This window comes from Nanorana parkeri, unplaced genomic scaffold (genome assembly GCF_000935625.1).
Source record: "Nanorana parkeri isolate BGI_ZX_2015 unplaced genomic scaffold, ASM93562v1 scaffold232, whole genome shotgun sequence".
Lineage (NCBI taxonomy): Eukaryota > Metazoa > Chordata > Amphibia > Anura > Dicroglossidae > Nanorana > Nanorana parkeri.
The window spans coordinates 304,065-320,309 of record NW_017306500.1 but is presented as its reverse complement, the minus strand read 5'-3'; the positions used below and the strand labels follow the sequence as shown (position 1 = coordinate 320,309).

The window sequence follows — 16,245 nt, the reverse complement described above, 5'->3', positions numbered from 1 at the left end:
CGGTCATCAGCGGCTTCTGAGCTGCTGATGACAGCTATTAATTTAAAGGGGACAGTCTGCTGAACAGTTATACTATAAGCTGATGGTCGCTAAAGCGACCATCAGCTTATAGTAGAACTGTAAATGCCAGGTCCGTATGGCATACTGACCTGGCCAGCTGGAAGCACTTTTGTAGGTCCGTATGCCATACGTCCTTGGCAGCGAAAGGGTTAATGGCATCTTGCATTTTAAGATCTTACCTGTTATTATAATAAATAAATTAAAACCCTTGGTCTCAAAGCAATAGTCCACTTTTCAAATAGTATGAATAGTTCATACTGAAAACGCTGAGTCTAAGGGTTGATTCACTAAAGGCAAATACGCTGTTTATTTGCAAGGGAATTTACACTTTGCAAGGGAATTTTTCCTTTAGCTTAGTATATGAGGTGAAGCTCTGCTTAAGTCTAACATCCAATATGTGTAAGCAAAAATAAAAATTTTTAGTTTTCTTTCACGTGATTGGATATTCCTTGCAAAGTGAAATTCCACCACATTCACCAAGATAAGAGGAAATGTAACATGCAAAGTGCAAATCCTCTTGCAAAGCAAACAGCCTTTTTGCCTTTAGTGAATGAACCCCTAAGTGTGCACTGATCTCAATGGTTTATTTTACACTTTGTGGTTGGGGAGGAGGGGCATTGCAGTGGACAAAACGCTATATCAGGGTTCAGACAGCAGCTGTCTATTGTTTGCTATGACTTCTCCAGGCGTCCAAAGCCAAGGGCAGAGTGCTGCCCAGAAAAAACATCCAATGCAGTGTGAATGAACCCTAAAAATACCCAATATTGAATAGATATACTAGATTTAGTTTATCGATATATTCACATACACGCAGGTGTATGTAATGAAGCACTGACTTAAGTGACTCCATAAATGACTCCATTTAATCCTCCCACCCTAACTGAGATGTGCCAAGATGGAGTGGTAAAAGTACACATTTTTGCCACATCCTATTTTGTTTTAAGTGCATGTTTAATAATACCTTTGAAGCCTGCTTACACTGATACACACACACATATAATGTAAGGGCCAATTAGCCTGTTCCGCTTAGAAACCATTCAAAACAAATTTTCAATAAACTGAAAATGCATCCTTGAAAAATGCCTTTCCCTGTATCCAACTGAAAGTATATCCAAGCAGCTACAACAACAAATATAATGCAGTATACAGGCTGTAGTGTGAACAGATCCATTGCAGACAAAAGGTAGCAACTCTGGTGCAATTTTCCAAGCATTATAAGACCTAGAAAAGCAGTATTGTGCAGACAGGGGCCCTAGGGCCAAAAAGATACAGTACTGCAAAAGTAGTCAGGTAAGGCATTTAAACAGGCAGATAGAAGTATCACAAATAAAAATATCCATATGCATTATGGGTTGTTTCAAAGACACTTACAAACTCACAAGGAATTCCATCAACCAAGTTTTGTTATTAGCAGAATGGTTAAATAGTTAATAAATATATATATATATAAATATTGACACACTAATGTAAATTGCAATTGTGAACAAAATGGTAAAAAATTGCTTCTCCTATAGCAAAATATTCCCATTACATTTTATCTTCAATTTTTTTCCAAGCAGTCAGAAGGCAACATTTAATCACGTAATGAGGGTGATTAATGCTTATATATTGATGTATTTCACTGCATATACAAGTTCATACATTAATACATATACATGTGCATGCATTGCATTTCACATACACTAGGGTCTATTCATACATCTTTAAAAACTTGTTTTCAGCTGTCACAAATATCTACTGGACTTGAAATCTGCGGCAGCACTTTCAAGACAGTCCCATTATACCCTGCATGCACACAAAACAGAACACCCACATGAAACTTTACCTCTCTGTTGAGCCTGGACATATCCGCTGAGCATCAAACAAATGAAAACTGTAAGCAAAGTTCTCTGAGCCATAATCTGATGGTAAATGTTCAGCATTTTGTGAAAGGAAAGACAGTGAGGAGACGCCTCTCCTCTCCTTGTCTTCCTATTCCTCTCTGACTGCAGCTGTGTGCCAGACACACAGAAACTTCAACTAAGATTTCAGGCTAAAGTTAGAGACAGTTTCAAAATTTACTCCTCCTTCCCTGCTCCCACTGAGGGACTAAGAGGCAGTTCATTTTTATATTTGTACAGACTATGCACCTGGCATGCGTTGTCTCATTAAGTGTTCTTCCCAAAGGATTATTTGCTAACACGCTTTAAAAAGCAATAGGTTCTTATTGAGTATAACAATGTAATAAAAACATATCTTAACTGAGAAAAACAGGTGGGCTGGGAATATTTCAACCAATTAGATGTTAAAGTGACTAAACTCAGGAGTTACATCTTATGAATACATTCAAGTACCTTAACTATTAACAAACATGTACCTTATTTGTGTCTGGAACTCACTGCCTCAAGCGGTAATTTCCGCAATTAATATGGAATCATTCAAGAGGCTTTTGGACGACTTTCAAGGATACAGGTACTCTTAAGAATGAGAACACTCATGGACTATAAACAAACACACACACAACAGGTTGGACTTGATGGACTTATGTCTTTATTCAACCTCAAATACTATGTTACTATGTTACTATGTAACTTTATAGCCTATTTGAAAACTGAAAACATGTTAGAGAAATCTTTATATGATTCTTAGAACAACTGTTTGGTGTCCACAAATGCATATGCCCTCTTACATGCATGCATATACAAGTATAACTACGCTTACACATCCATGCAGGGCACACATACTGACACACCAATATCATAGCTGAATATGTACAAGCTTCTGCATACATTTTTGGGCCATTTTATGTCTTTATGGTCCCCTGCTTAATGGCACCCCCTTTTCTATCTTTTGCTCCTCTGAAGAAATAAAGTACTCCATATGGACTAGAGAGAATTGGGCAGAAAATCCTCCCTGGCAGAGTTTCTGATGACTGATGCAGTGACATTGCTTCATGCACTGTTTGTAGTGCGTAAGAATGCCGAAATATGGCACTGTAATTCAGGACTTATTTCATGATAAAAAAACTTGTCTTGTCTTGTTGCTGGAATGTGTGGTTGTGGTTTTGAAGTGTTTTTGTGGCCTCCGTTTTCACATTTTAATACCTCTTTAACACATTATTCTGTGGTACTGCAAAAAGAAGGTCACACATTATATTATAAACTTGTTTTACTACTGGCCAATAGGTATGAAGTTGAAGGCTTTAACTTTTTTTGCAAAAGTAAACTTTTTTTATAGCTTTTATACCTGTTGTGACTGCCACTTCCACTGCCCAATTCGCACCTATTACTGTTAGATAGGAATCAATTACACAAATGGGGGGCTGTCAACTGGTATGGGTGCTTCCCCCCGGTTGGTGTCAGGATTTGTAGGGGGGGGCCTGGCCACATGGAACTTGGGAGGAGTAATTGTCCTCCAGCTGGTTGGGGTGGGGGATATGGGAGGAGTTTTTAGGACAGGCTCGTTATTCAAGTCGGGACTCTTCCTTCCCCTCGACTGCCTGTGGATCTGGCCTCCCCCTCCAGGATTATGTTGTTGGAGAAGGGGGCTCGTCGTGGATCGGGACCTGTGGTGGGCGGCGGGGGCGAGGTGCCTGTTCCCCTGCTGCCCCTGCTCTGACTGGGGACGTGCTTACGGCCTCCCCCACTGCTGATGTGCTGAGCGGGGGGAGGGCCCGCCATGGATCAGGTGCAGCAACGGGCAGCGGCCGGGGTGTGTGTCCCCCTACTGCCCCATCTTTCCAGGCTGGAGCGCCATGGATGCGGCCTCCCCCTTGGCTGAAGTGCAGAGTGGGGGAGAGCTCGTCGTGGGAGACGTGCTGCTGCAGGTTGGGAGGAGGATCGGCTGCTCCTTGCTGCTCCTCCCACCTCTACTGAAGCCTCGGTGCAGTCTGCTGGTCGGTGAGTGGCAGTGGCTGGATGCGGAGCCACACCCCCTTAAAGGGACAGACTGTTCCTGCGGGATCCTCAGCTGTTGTCTCCATGGCAGTGTTCGTGGCTGGGGTGGAGGAAGAGGAGTTGGATGGGCACCCTGAGTCTTCATCTTCATGTTGCAGGGTGGTGGCGCCTGATGAATGGTGGGAATGGTTGCCTGAATCCGGTGAGCTGAGTGGTCCTGACAGCTCACCCATGTTGGGAGATGATGGAGGATGGCTGCAGAGTAATCTGGGACCTGGAGTGGCGGCTGAACGCGGGCTGGCGCTGCGGCAGCTTGGTGAGACTCCTTCTTTTCCTTTGCCTTCTAGTGGGGTAGGGTCTGGCATGGCAATGGAGGAGGGTGGGCTGGTCGAGTCACAGGCACTTAGCGGGGTGGCCCCCCCTTGGGTGGTGGGGCATAGTGGTTTGCATAGTGTGTTGCCTGGGGGTTTTGAATTTTTTTGAGGGGTTTAGGTCTTTGCTAGCTAGTTGCAATTTTTCTAGGGCTCTGTCGCCGCCCCCCGGACCTGTGGGGGCATGGTTGCCGGTGGTGTTGCATGCGACTCCTGAGGTGGTTCAGCCTGTGGCCATGGCGGTGGGACCGCAGCAGTATGGGGTGGACCGTGACATTAAATTTGATTTGTTGCATTTTAGATGGGAGTTCCCACGGGTGGTAGTGGTCTGGTCAGATATCGTAGCCAGGAGCGTTTGGCGGTATGCCTGATCAGTGGAGCGACTGAATAAGGCTTGGCTCAAGCTCAATCAGGTGGTCGCTAGGCTGGGGGTCTTGTGGTTCGGCACTCGGACTTAGAGGATTGCACGGTTACTGGAGGCATGATGGTGTGCACTTGAATGCGTTTGGCACTGATTTTTGGTTTCGGAGTCTCCAGGATGGGATCCAGCAGGCGGTGCAGATGTGGGGTGACTCGTTTGAGGTAGGTGTCACTTGTGCTAATGTGGCAGGTTAGGGGGTCTTTGGGGGGGTCTTACAATTGGAGTCAATTATACAAATGGGGGGGCCATCAGCTGGTATGGGTGCTTTCCCCCTGTTGGTGTCAGGATTTGTAGAGGGGGGAGCAGTAATTGTCCTCGAGGTGGTTGGGGTGTGGCTGGGGACATGGGAGGAGTTTTTAGGAGAGGCCTAATTTGGGCTGTTTGGCATCCAAAGACCCCTTCTCAGATCAACAGTCGTTAAGAGTATTTATTTGTATATTATTTGGTTTATTATTTTGGTTATTGTTAAAGTTGGTTTGTTTAATAAAAGGGCTGCTGTGGCCGTTAAAATCCATGTCATGCAGTCTGTGTGTTTATTGGGGTTTTTAAATGAGGGACGAAATCGACAAATCCATCAGTCATGCAACTTTAGCACAAGGGAAAAAATTAGTAACCATATACCAATCTTCTGCTAATTTTTAATCACACTCACTGTCTTCTACAGATTTTCTCATAAAGCTGGCCATACACTGCTCGAATTTTGGTAATTTACTGCTGAAATGTGAACCCTGGCGACTTTTGTTGAAGGAGCAGATCCAAAACTTCCTGGCTGAACATAGCATATATTTAACCAGCAGCAGGGCAGATAAATACAATAGCTGGCAGCGGTGATTCTTGTAATGGTGTTACCGATGGATGGATAACATTCTAAGTGTATATAGCCAGCTTAAGGAAATCTATTATTTCCAAAAGGTTTTTTCTTATAGAGTCCTAGCAACACATCTGCAGATTTTGTTAATGTGAAAGGGATTTTGTTCATTAATAGATATGTTTTTTTTCTGAAGGCTATGAATGATTCTTGGAACTCTTCCAGTTCCAAGGCTGCAGAAATGATGTTAGATACCCATTTATGGAAACTCTCAGCAACAGCACGACTTGGGTTAGCGTAAACATATAGGAAAAAGTATCAGGGTAGGTCAATTGACTAAGCAATTCAGAGGTTCATGTACCATTACTTACAGTAAAAAAAAGTTTTTCATTAATATTTCTGAAAATCTGTAGAATTAAGGGCAATGGTTTTGGTCTTTGTACTTTTTATTATTTTTCATTGTTTTATGTGCAATATCACCACCTGAATATATTTCTTTATAGCTATAATCAGCAATATTATGGCTTTCTGAGCAATAGCAATATTATGGGAGACATTTCAATAGACCAAGCAGCATACTGCAAATTGCTACATATCTTTGTAGTGCCTGAGATAATTGATATTGTGGTTGTAAATGAAAACAGCTTGCTGAAATTAGCCTTTTCCTGTCCACATATTGAACAGTAGAAACAGGCCTATTTATACAAACTGTAGTTAAGAAAATGCTTAAAGTTACCATGTCCCCTATTTAATTTTCCAAGAGAAAGTTGGAAATTCATGTAGGCAAATTGCTTTTGTAATTTGAGTAAATAAATCCTAGATAGAGGTATGTTAAAATGACCAGAAAAAAAAACAAAGTTTTTTTATGACTACCTTGTATGAAAAACTTGAAATAACTGAATTCATAAATAAAAGATAAAACTTGTAGCAAGGTGCACTTACATAGTTGTGCAAACGGTCTGCAAATATTAGTTAATTGGTGGATGGATAGTTCACATGGTTCACAGCCAGTGTTATATTTGCATTATTATGTTCCTGTGCTAAATATACCTTTTGTATAATAGAGCCAGAAATATAATGAAGGTTCTTATATATGTTTAGACATATTGTACCCCTAGCCTGTATTTGTAAATTATATTTAGGATGCTCATGGTTTTACCAGCAGCTAACTTTCCCCTATAAATGAACACATTCTCAAGAATTTGATTTCTCCTTAATCTGACTAGTCATCAACCTACCACACCAAACTAAGGAAGTAAAGATCAAGAAGAACAAAAGTGATGACCAAAATAAACACAAAAAGACCAATCAGTCAGTGTTAAAGTGACACTAAACTCAGGGGTAAATCTTACAAATGCACTCAAGTACCTTAACTATTAACAACAATGTATCCTATTTGTGCATAACTCAGATGTAGATCCTCAAATCATCTCTAAATTCATGCTGACACTGTCCTTCCTTCTGGAGGGTGGCTACGTTTGTTCCCCATGGTCCCTGTGTGTGTTGTAAAGTATCCACTACCTTAAGCTCACTCCTGTTATAGACTATAATTTCAATGCAAATTAGTAAAATAAATGTAAGATTGTAGTCCATTATGGGACCAAGCTTGGAGCAATGGCTACTTTATCACACAGGGAGCATACCTATAGCCACCCTCCAGAAGGAAGGACAGTGTCAGCACTGGTTCAGAGATAATTTGAGGATCTACAGCTGAGTGATGCACAAATAAGCTAATTTTTTTGTAATAGTTAAGGCACCCAAATGCATTTTTAAGATTTAACTCTTGAGTTTAGTGTTACTTTACGTAACTGGGCTCCATATTTTTCCCTTTGATTTATGTATTATTGTTTTACAATAAAATATATAGATTACACAAAATCTGACACTAATATAATCATTTTATTTAAGGTTTTGAGGCCCATTTGAAGAAGACCAATACTCCATAAGGAGGGAAAGCCTCAAAAGGTAATTGCAAAAGAAGTGCTGTATCAAAGCACATTAATAGAAAGTTATGTGGAAGGGAAAAGCGTGGAAGAAAAAGGTGCACAAGCAGCAGGGATGACCGCAGCCTGGAGAGGATTGTCAGGAAAAGGCCATTCAAAAGTGTTGGGGACTTTCACAAGGAGTGGACTGAGGCTGGAGTCAGTGCATCAAGAGCCACCACACACAGACGGATCCTGGACATGGGCTTCAAATGTCGTATTCCTCTTGTCAAGCCACTCCTGAACAACAAACAGCGTCAGAAGCGTCTTACCTGGGCTAAAGAAAAACAGACCTGGTCTGTTGCTCAGTGGTCCAAAGTCCTCTTTTCTGATGAGAGCAAATTTTGCATCTCATTTGGAAACCAAGGACCCAGAGTATGGAGGAAGAATAGAGTGGCACACACTGCAAGATGCTTGAAGTCCAGTGTGAAGTTTCCACAGTCTGTGTTGATTTGGGGAGCCATGTCATCTGCTGGTGTTGGTCCACTGTGCTTCATTAAGTCCAGGGTCAACGCAGCCGTCTACCAGGAGATTTTGGAGCACTTCATGCTTCCTTCCGCAGACAAGCTCTATGGGGATGCTGACTTCATTTTCCAGCAGGACTTGGCACCTGCCCACACTGCCAAAAGCACCAAAACCTGGTTCAATGACCGTGGGATTACTGTGCTTGATTGGCCAGCAAACTCGCCTGACCTGAACCCCATAGAGAATCTATGGGGCATTGCCAAGAGAAAGATGAGAGACATGAGACCGAACAATGCAGAAGAGCTGAAGGCCGCTATTGAAGCATCCTGGTCTTCCATAACACCTCAGCAGTGCCACAGGCTGATAGCTTCCATGCCACGCCGCATTGAGGCAGTAATTGCTGCAAAAGTGGCCCAAACCAAGTACTGAGTACATATGCATGCCTATACTTTTCAGAGGTCCGATATTGTTCTATGTACAATCCTTGTTTTATTGATTGCATGTAATATTCTAATTTTCTGAGATTGTGGATTTGGGGTTTTCATGAGCTGTAAGCCATAATCATCACAATTATGACAAATCACGGCTTGAACTATCTTGCTTTGCATGTAATGAGTCTATCTCATATATTAGTTTCACCTTTTAAGTTGCATTAGTGAAATAAATGAACTTTTGCATGATATTCTAATTATTGGAGTTTCACCTGTATATGGGATTATACATCCTTTTCCAAAATGTAACCACTTGAGGACATGACCACCACACGTGGATCATGGTTCCCTGAATTCCAATTTCAAAACAGTTATAAGGCAAGCCTTTTCTGCTGTCTGTGTCCCCACTAAGTGACCCTTGTTACCAGGACAGAAAGTTATGGGAAATCCAAAATGTTAGAGTCGTCACAGCAACATGAATAAAGGCAAGAGATTTCCTGGGCAAACTCATCTGCAAACTACAATATCTTGTGAGATCTCGTGGGAAAATGCATTTTCTCCCCCTGAGATGATGTACACTGTAACATGTTCAAGGAGGCATATCCAGAGCTCTAGGAAGTAGAGGGAGATAGATTAATTTGCCCTTAGTGAAAAAGCCACTGGGAGAAAACTAGGGTAGGTAAAGAATGTGTAATTATTTTTAAGTATCTATTTGTAGATTGCCATTACTAAACATTTCTGAAGGTGTCTTTGTTGTCATTTTTAACCACTAGATGACGGCGTGTTTACACCCCCTTCCTATCCAGGCCATTTTTCAGTATTCAGCGCTGCAGTACTTTGACTGACATTTATTCAGTCATGCAACGCTGTACTGAAGTTAATTTTATACCATTTTTGGGGACAGATAGAGCTTTCTTTTGGTGGTATTTAATCACCACTGGGTTTTTAATTTTTTGCTATATAGCAAAAATACAACCGAACTTTTTGAAACAAAACCTGTTTTCCTGGGTACACTAAAGATGTCAAGCTTTAAAATTGCATGCGCCCGCAAAATTGCAAAAAACTATTATACCCAACATTTGGTCATAGGTGACGCTTTAAAAGCTGTTACCACTCATCAGTTTAGTGTTAACAGTGATGGATGGCCCTAGAATTATTGATTGCACTCCGAACTCCGACATTCGACGTGATATGTAACATGTGCGGCGCAATGGGAGCAATAGTCGTTTTCGCACATAGGCGCACCTGATGAATGTTTGCATGTGTATGTGGGGATGAGGGACTTTTGAAAAAGTTTGTTTTTTTATTGTTTTTATATGTGACCTTTTAATTTTTTTTGTAAATGTAATTTTTTTAACCTTTTTTTCACTTAACTTTATTGCTGTCACGTAGCCCCCTATGTGATAGCCAATTTACAGTGACAGATCCTCTTTATGGAGATATCAGCGGTCTTTAAGACCCCTAATGTCATCTAGGGACCCCCAGAGAAGCTGATGAAGCAGAGACCTGCTTCACCAGCATTTCTCCGGCTTCTGTAGTTGGAGAGTGACAGATGAATGAGGAAGGGATGTAATATACTAATCTCCCTTTGAGCCCTGGTCACAGAGCCAATGTGCCGGTTTCAGGCACAGTGGAGCTCGGGATTGCTGGTGGTGGCTGTGGCGGAGAGGGGGAGCGCACACCTGCTCGCATATTATAAGCTATCGGGGATCTCTACAGACGCTGGAGCGCCCACCCGGATCCAAGAAGCGGCTATCTGGCCATTTAATTACAATGGCCGGATAGCAGGTGGTTAAAGGAGAATTATGAGGCGAGTGATTTTCAACTCAGCCTCATAATCTGAGCTGACCTGTGACAATGAAACTTTCACAGGTCGGCTTAGGGGATCGGGAAGTGAACGAACACATACCGTCGCTCACTCACTTCTTGATCTATCCCTGCAGAGAGCCATGACTGTCACTCATGGCTCCCTGCAGGGATTCCCCCCTCCCCTGTCTGATCCTCCAGCACTGACTGGCGATACGGACAGGGGAGGGGGTGGGCACAGCTGGCTCTCCCGCTGGATAGGCAGAGCCAGCTGTCAATCCCGCAGCTGGGTGGATCCAGACAGACAGTATTGTCGGGATCTGTCCCGGCTGCGGCGTCTCAGTATACCGCGAGCTGTAGCTCGCAGAATACTGATCTTTGGGTCACGGGAGAACGCTAGTTTGTGTTCTCCAATGACCCTTAGGAGAACTATGGGGAAAAGCCCTGACCGCATAGTTCTCCTTTAAGATAAGGGTAATGCTCCTCTTTAGGGGAAATCTTACATGGGCTTTTACCCATTCTTAATCTCTTCTCTTTCCAAAAGAAAAGTTTTGCCTTTAGTCAATAACTTTTTTTGATAGAGAATACACTTTGTAAACAAACTGGGGACATTAATGGTATTTTATTTTAATTGTTGGTAAACTTTTAATGCAAGAGTGTAGTCATGTGCAGTAAACTTCTTTTATGTAATAAAACTATTTGTTGTTTCCGCAAATGACAACTGTGTGTATGACTGTTAGAGGCAGGGAAACCCCCGAACTAGTAAGTGTTTTTTTCACAAAAAAGGGTTGTTTTACTTTGAGTGCTCTGAGGTTATTTTATTTGGTCAGTTTATATAAAAATAGTATTTCACAGAGTTCCTCCATAATTGTAGTGTGCACAAAACATACACAACAATGATGCAATATAGTTTGTTTTGCCCTGTGTTTTCTTAACCACAAAATGTTTTCCAATTTAAAAATGTATCTTAGCCCTCTGAGAAGAAACACAGTATATTATTTCCACTTAAGAAAATATATTGTGCTGGTTTCAATAAACTTAAAGGGTCTTGTAACATCTGTTGCGTATTATGATATTTTAAAATGTATTTGGTTAGACAAAGAACACGTAGAACTTTCAGATATACTCTAAAAAAGCTTGCTACTGAATTGTTTAAGCCTGGACAGTATTAATAGCCAGACATGGGAGGAAAAATTAGCAGAAGACAATAAAAAAAGGAAATACTTTTATCAACCAAGTACATGACATGTCATTTTTTTTAAAGAATATGAATAATTATGGCAAGCCATAAGCTATAGAGAGCGTGAGAAAATTATATATTTAATATTAATGATATACTGTATAATATTTTTATGCACCTGAGCATTTAACTTTGAATATTAAGTATATGCTGAATTGTTATGCATCTAAGCACTTACCTTTTTCTGAGTTTTTGTAAGCCTTTAGATTTAGAATGTTATTAACATCCATTTACATACCAATACATTATTTAACATTCAAAATATGTTGCAAATAGTAAAATTATACTGTCAAGACTTCACCTACCATAAGGCAATTGTTAATAAGTGCTCATGGCTGAAAGCTTAAAGTGGGAAGCACCAAAGCATATTATGTATCATTTGAAATAACTTTTTGCTTTGTTTCTCCAAATAACCTTTGCAACGTAGAACACCTGTGGGTAAATCAACCAACAGAAGGAATGGGGGAGAAACTGGTGTAAACACTGTGGAAGACCACATCACGTTTTAAACACTTCATCAGTTGTAGCAAGTTTCTTTTCGTACACATTGACTTACTGCACCTGCTTTACAACAGTGTATGCATGTATGCCAGTGCATCAATCATGCGCTGTAAAGGAAATTGTTGTCACGCCTGTATGGATAATGGTCACGTGGATCACAGCTGCAGAGGCTTCTCAGGTCTGGTACCCTGGTTTCACTCTCTATGTGAACTGAGAGTTAGGGTACCTTGCATCACAGCCTCAGGTTTAGTAATAGAGTGGCAAGGGTTAAAATTAAGTGTGCTATTGGACGAGCAATGGATAACTTCAATGGTCAATGATTTAGCAGGATCTAGAAAGTTATCTACAACAGTAGCAGTGAACAGTTCCCCAGTATTGTAGTTAAGCTTGCAGTATATACTCAGAGACAGTTTGAATGTTTATGGTGTGCAACTGCACTAAGAGTACTTGCACTTTGGAGCATAAGCCGGAATGGGAGTAGATGGGGGTCCTTGGTGGTGTCCGGGTAGTTTTGACAAGCTGGAGGCACAGTCTGTAGTTTGGAGGGTCCCAGGAGACAGCAGGCGTTCTGACTCAATATTGGAACGCCATGCTGTCTCGTCTGGGCGTTTAAATAGGGCTCAAAAGTGAAGGAGGAGCCGAGGCACGCACTGGTGCACTTCTGCGTTCCACGGTGGAACGCACGTGGTCCCGAAACCCGGAAGTGACGAGCGTGCGCTCCACCCTGGAACGCAATCGGCCCAACGAAGGAGCGGCTGGCTGCCGCATCCTTCCCCCTTGCTGGTTGGTGACAGCGGCGGCCGTGACAATTGTATCATCACTGATTTTCTATGCTCGTGGGATGCACATGTACACAGGCTATAACACACATACATAAACTTTGCTAACAATGGTGGCATGCTATGGAATGTACTCTTTAGTGTCTGATTGTATGCCAGTTAAGCCATGAAATGCCTAAAATTAAAATGTAAGTTTCATGCATCCACATACATCTTTTTATACAATTAACATGCAGTTAGAATGCTTAAATGTAAGTAGCACATGCCGCATAGGAATAAAAATGTATTAGGTAGGAGTGACTATTATCACAGCATATTTTAAAAACTAGGGATGCACCGATACCGATACTAGTATCCGTATAGGTGCCGATACCAAGTATTTGGATGACTACTCGTACTCGCCCAAATGCTCCCGATGCCTATCCCCATACCGGAACTTCCGGTATCAGGAAGCCGGGCGGAAAGTCATTACACCCTGCCCAGCTTCCTGATTGGCCGGGAAGCCGGCTTTATGCTCCCTCATCACCAGGGAGCATGGAGCTGGCTTACGGCCAATCAAGAAGCCGGGGGCAGGTAATGACTCACCCCCGGCTTCCTGATTGGCTGGGAAACCTGCTCCATACTCCCTCATAACTTGATGATGGCCAATCAGGAAGTTGGCGCTGTATAATGACTCACCCACTGGTTTTCTGATTGGTTGGGAAGCTGGCCAATCAGGAAGCCACGCGGCCAGTCATTACCCGCCCACTGGCTTCCTGATTGGCCAGCAAGCCGGCTCCATGCTTCCTCATCACCTGGTGATCAGGGAGCCGGCTCTATGCTCCCTCATCACCCTTTCCGGTTGATGAGGGAGCATGGAGACGGCTTCCCGGGTAATCAGAAAGCCAGGCAGGGAGTCATTACACGCCACCTGGCTTCCTTAATGGAACTTCCGGTATCCGTATCGGCGAGTACCAAAACAAATATTGGTACTCGATACCGAAAAACAAATATTGGTGCATGCCTAGTAAAAACCCTAATTTGCAAAAAAGAACCCCAAGGACGCCACATGCAGTAGGTAGGGAGGAGGGTATTGTACTATGAATGTGGGACATTTTTGTGCATGTGATGAAGTTTAAGCATTGGTCAGACAGCTGATGCTTGTATTAGAGATTTGAGTAATAAATATCATACAATCACTGCCTTATGTCCTTCAGCAGCATAGTGTACGGCAACCTTTCACAAATAGCATTCCATAGGTTTTCCTCCAGAGATTGGTGGAACAATTAACAATTTCTGTCTCTCAGTAACCACTGACATTAATAACATTTTTAGCTGTCTGTAAAGGAATCAATTCTCCCAGTGATCAACAATGTAACAGTCTCTTTGGAAAAAACACTATTAAAGAACATCTGGTTATTAGTGTAAGTCCTCTGCTTTGGCACCCCTCCTGTGTATTGGGCCTCCTTCTACGTGTTTTTTCTGTACACAGCATGCTGGGGTATAGAGGATTCTCAGACAGAATAACCCTGTAATGAAACGAATCTAAAGGACAACATATATCAGACAAAACAAATTTAAATATTGCAAATCATTATCAATAATATTATCAATCAATCAATAATCAATGTTAATTTTTAAGATTTGAAAATATTAACAGGTAAATCTTACTAAGGTCAAATAGATTGCAGTGGCTTAGTTAGGCTGAAAACTAAATGTAAAACTTTATTTCAATCAAAACTTGTGTTCATATTTTTGGGAAAGATTGGGAATGGCTAAGCCCAGGATTAGGGGACCTCAGGCTTTCAATAAACTTTCAATAAATTGATTTAGCTCACAATTGAGTGCAGCCAGACTTTTTCTTTACTATATCCCTATTGGGGAAGAGCTGTTTGACACCCATCACCTGGAAAAGAAGCAAGGGCCAATTCCCACCACTGTACAGCAGTAACATCTGAGGGAGACGTAAACATACATAGTGATAATCTGAAATTGTGCTTGTCCATGTGCACCCCTTGGGGCTAGTCTTTTTCCAAAATTTGGAAAAATTCACCAACCTGAAAGGCAGAGTTTTTCCCAGAGTACATCTAGCAGCCACCTTTCTGGTGCACTTGATGTGCATAGACCAGTACTATCGTCCCAAGAACTTTGTAGCTGGACAATCTAGCCTTAGCAAGGTGTCTTTTCCTCATTAAAGGTGAACTAGGAAAAGTGGGAGCCAGTCAGAGTGACCAAGGTTTCAAACAAAAAGACTAAACAATGAGCTAAGTAGAAGAATAGAAATAGAGCCAAAGGTCATATGTTCCACCATGCAATGTAAACATATTAGTTGCAAAGATTCCCTTTTTCTCTTATGTACATATTGTATATCCATTTCTAAAGGGATACATTTCCTGTCAGAAATTCAGGTAGTAAACTATTGTTGGAGCTGCAGAATCCCCCAAAGTGCAGAGTCTAAGCATCAGCCGGTTGTCTCCAGAGCTCATGGTGGTGAATGTGGATTTCACTGTGTGCTGATGCCAGGTCACAATTCTCAGGTTCTCCCTGCAGCAGGTGCCAAGACAAATTGTGTCAAAGGATATGGACACAGCAAAAAATCAAACCTAACAAATGCTAAATATGCACATTTAACCTGTTGGGAATTAAATTATACAAAATACCTCTTAGTTAGTATGTTGGTTATGAGATGATGATCTGTAAGCATACCTAATAAAAAATTGCCATATTTGAACAAAAGGCACAGCAGATAAGAGCATACATATAATATACTACAATGTGACAATCCCCTAAGTCACTTTAGAGTACTGTTTCCAATACACATACACACCTGTCTGCATTTGGCCAAAACAAACACAAACCAGTGTGAGCCTAAGGGTCCCCACACACCTTACGATTATCGTACGATAATCACAGGAAATCCCGCGATCGTACGATGATCGTAAGGTGTGTGGAAGCCGTGCGACCTCTACTACTGTAAGGTCGCACGACTTTAAACTTACGGACATGTTTGAAAACCCGTCAAGCATCGTACGATGTTCAGCGGGTTTGTGGCATGTCCGTACGATAACAGCCGCAAGGGCCGGTGTGCGCAAGCGCACACTGCCCGTTCGGCATTGCGGTCATCGGAAGCCCGCCCCTCAGGGGGCGTGGCTTGCGATCATCGCAAGTACGATCTGCCTATGCAACATAGGCAGATCGTACGTTTTTTTAAGTACCTGACAACCATCGCAAGACAGAAGTCTTGCGATGGTTGTAAGGTGTGTGCCCAGCCTTATAGAAATATAGCTGTAGGTGTGGTAAACACATTTTTGTGCTAATCATTATGCCAAAGATAAAAGAATATTAACCCATCATGTGTAGAATCACACATGCGCAATCTCACTAAAAAAAAGTTGTTTGTTTTTCTCCCACTTTTGCCTTTTTTTCTATTCAGAATGCATTGCTTGTAGTAGCGCAAGGCAGCCATGGTTTACACATCCATTTACTGTCATTAAAAAAACAGTATTGTCATGGGCCACCCCACCTTC

At 42.0% G+C, this 16,245-nt stretch overlaps 1 protein-coding gene across 1 annotated transcript in view; it reads right to left on the bottom strand.

Moving 5' to 3' along the window:
• The window catches only part of LAMA2 (laminin subunit alpha 2), a 646,095-nt gene extending 644,069 nt beyond the window's left edge, over positions 1-2,026 (bottom strand). Inside the window, exon 1 of the mRNA XM_018556291.1 lies at positions 1,886-2,026. Within this exon, the coding sequence (XP_018411793.1) occupies positions 1,886-1,982 (97 nt within the window). The 5' untranslated portion in view covers positions 1,983-2,026. The remainder of the gene's footprint in view (positions 1-1,885) is intronic.
• Between the last annotated feature and the right edge of the window lie 14,219 nt (positions 2,027-16,245).